Raw genomic sequence first — 3558 nt, 5'->3', positions numbered from 1 at the left:
GTGGGCCATGGAGAAACGAGTGATTTCCTTGTGAAATGGACTCTTCACCGGTGTTGGATTACCACCGCGCATAGGAGTATGTAGAGACTGTGCAAGGACGTGTTTGCCCATGCATCGCAGAGCATCAGCCAATGTATCGTACGTTGCATCAGGGCAGCGCTCCACCCACGTCAGCAACGTCGCTCTCAAGAACTGTTCACCGCTATCGGGTCGGCTGTACTTGCTACGGTTCTCCACGTAACGCACACTGCTTCTTCCGTTCAGGCTGTCGGGTAGAAGCTCTTCTGCAAGACGGCGGCCTTCGTAGGTGTCCAAACCGGCACTCAACGGCTCAAGCATATCCAGTGGGAAGACAGCTTGTTCCGCGGCTGCATCATGTGGGTCATCCTATTCCTCGTTCTCGTCGTTCACAGCCGCTCCTTGTCCGTCAATGGACTTTTTCCGCGTCAGAAGACCGTTGATCAAACACTCAGCATTCTCCTTGTCCAACTGAGCTGTCAACAGCATCCAGAAAGTCCGCAAGTGGTTGGTTTCGGGGCCCAGCAACTCCACCAAGCGGACAATCCGTGCCGGTGTTGCTGCCTTCTTCACAGCCACGTAGCGAGCTGCCAGCGATTCTTGTAATGTCAAATGGCTGAACATCCACAGTCTGCTGTCATCGCGACTGCTACTGTCGGCTAGCACGAGAAGGCCGAGAGCTTTAGCTTCCCCGGTGATCGCACGCATCTGCAAATCAGTATCGGTGAAAATGAGTCGCCGTTGAGTGAGCATGTTGAAAGCAAAATTTCCAAGATCTAGGATTAAAGCTTGGACGGCTGGAGAAATCTCATTCCAACTCTTGTACGACTCACCGGTATTACGCTCGGCAACTTGGATGATCATCATGTCAAAGATGTCCGAGAGGCATTTTGGCAGCATGCCATTACGGCAGTGGAACATCTTGCACATCTGCATGGCCAGGAATGGTGTGGCCATCATACTAGCAAGGTGTTGGTCCTGCCGTACTGCTTCTACCAGTATCGATGCTTCGTCTACTGACCTCAGCACCTTGCCAATGTACTCCTCAACATCTTCTTGCCGAAAACCGACAAGTTCCACTCGGCGATCAAACTGCTTTTTTTCACTCAGGCTCAGCAGTTCTACACACGGCCGTGACGTCACCACCAGACGCAGTCCCTTCACGTTTGACCCATTGACAATATCCTTAACAAAGCCGCTGCAGTCGCCAAGGCGGATCTCGTCAAGTCCATCGAGTACAAGGCATACTCGGTGAGCTTGTTCGCGAACAAAATCATCGATGCTTTTGCGCTCCTCGTCCTTAAACACTCCTCGCTCTCCCACGCCAAGCAGAGCGCATATGTCAGTTGCTTCTCTCACCTCCCTGTTCCGTAGCTTCCGCGCTATCACCAGGTCAAACGATGTCCACATTTCATTCCGAGCCCATTTCAATGGCGCCACTCTAGTAAAGACGAACGTCTTGCCACAACCCGCGCTGGCAACAGCCACTATGCGATACGTACGCCGACCGCTGGAGAACTCCTTCATCTGCTTCTCGTTCAGATCGAAGAGACTTTCAATTAAGATGTTCTCCAAACTATCAGCTGCCTTTGTGAAGATGTGTTCTACGCGCCACATGTCGCCTGTTGAATCGAAACTGGCATCGACGAACTCCTGCCGAAGCTCTGGTCTAGACAAGATCATCAGTCGTATTTGTACATCTGAAACGCTCGGCTCCTTCATCCCTTCCTCCACCATGCCTTCTCCCATGTCCACCGTTGCGCCAACATATTCCCTAACTAACATTTTTTTCAATCTGCGCACTGCCTCGGGAACGGTGCTGCTTGCTTCGGCGCAAGTCGCCTCTCTGCCACCGGACTCGCTAGCACTTCTCTCATCGCATCCAGTCTGGGAAAGAGCTGATAGTGCTCCGCGCACGTCAGCGGTCTCTTTGCCTGCCATGACTGCAAGCTAGAGACGCAGCAGCGGCGTTCTACTACTCAGAGGTTAGCGAAGAAAACACTATTGTCAGCTCATTCTCCCTGGCCCTGTGCATGTGTTTTCAAAATTAATTAACAATACAGGTCAGACCTCGCTATAACGACCTTTGATATAACATAAACCTCACTATAACGTACGAAATGTGAATGGCCCTGCCTAAACCGCATCACTTCCCGAGTTTATTCATGCTACGGTCTGTTTTCTCTTGCTTGTTTGGCCGCAGACAGATGGAATAGTGCTCCATGATCTGATATCTCCACTGCTACATCGCCACCCCTATTTCGCCATGCATTACTTTCATTCTTAGGGTACCCCGTAAGAAGACCTTGAGTCTGTGGGGACTGCCCTATTACTAAAATTATGAATAATACATTGTTTTGGAGCTACCCTCTCACTAATGCAGATTTTTGGTATTATGAAAAACATTTTGTCACGTAGGGGTGAAACAATTATACCGAATATTCGAATACTCGTTTGGATTTTTCAAATATAATCGTACTCGGAATAAATCAGAGTACTCGCTCATACATGGTACATGCATTTGCCAGAGAAGTCTGCATTTCAGAGCAGCAGTAAGCAGATGTTGATGTGCAGACTGTGTGGTGAACACTTGTACACGAGTAGAGAGAGCCCAAATGACCCACCAACCAATACACCCGAGAAAAGGACTGCCAATCGGTTCAATCAGGGTTGTATCATGTGATTTTTAAGGCCCTTGGTGCGCGATTTTTAGGATATCAAGAATACTCGAATACTCGAATATTCGATCGGAGAAAATCAGAGTACTCGAACTCGGGTTCTCAGTGCCAACTTTCACCCCTAATTTTGTGGAAACAAACAATAGGAGGACAGAGAAACACGCACTAAGCGATCATCAGAAAACAGTAATGAGAAATCTGGATCAGTATTGGTTTATATACTCACAAAGCAAAGTGTAAATAGCTGCAGCATGGCGCAAATCTAAAAGTTGTGAATGGCGACAGTGCAAAGCGTGAATGACTGCATCATGAGTAGGCCCCGACGGATAATGCTTGCATTATAATAATTATTATCTAGCATATTTAGCACTTTCTGGAAACTAGCATTGCACTAGCATAAATCAGCAGGTTTTGCAGAAAACTAGCATATTGTTGCAAAACATGGGATTTTTGTTGTTGTTATTGTATCAAAAGCGGCTTCCTATGTTGTTGCCATGTGGTGATCATGAAGTATTATGTATTCTACCTGCACTATGCCAGCCTATTATTAGCTATAACGTTAGTGTTGCATCGAGAACAATGTGTACCAGGTAAACAGAGCACCAAGTTTTTAAATTAATATTACATCCCATGAGTATTTTTGTGGAGTTGTGTGAAGTCCATCCGTGACACTTTTTTGACCCCATATAAAGTGGCATTAAATTGAGCATAACGAGCATAACGAGCATTAAAACTAGCATAATGTGCCACGTTTACTAGCAGCGCTACATGTAGTAGCATAATTGCCGAAAATAACTAGAATTATCCGTCGGGGCCTAAGATTCATGAGGCAGATCCAAAAGTAAAAGTGTGAATGACAGCA

The 3558-nt window shown here is 47.2% G+C and overlaps 1 protein-coding gene across 1 annotated transcript; it reads right to left on the bottom strand.

The window, feature by feature from the left end:
* Positions 1-387: 387 nt before the first annotated feature.
* Positions 388-1959, bottom strand: LOC135821572 (NACHT, LRR and PYD domains-containing protein 10-like). Its single transcript, XM_065334569.1, has one exon. It carries the CDS (start codon positions 1957-1959, stop codon positions 388-390), a length of 1572 nt encoding a protein of 523 aa, XP_065190641.1.
* Positions 1960-3558: the final 1599 nt, after the last annotated feature.

Source organism: Sycon ciliatum, chromosome 7, assembly GCF_964019385.1.
Source record: "Sycon ciliatum chromosome 7, ocSycCili1.1, whole genome shotgun sequence".
Lineage (NCBI taxonomy): Eukaryota > Metazoa > Porifera > Calcarea > Leucosolenida > Sycettidae > Sycon > Sycon ciliatum.
This window is presented reverse-complemented; position numbering and strand designations above follow the sequence as displayed.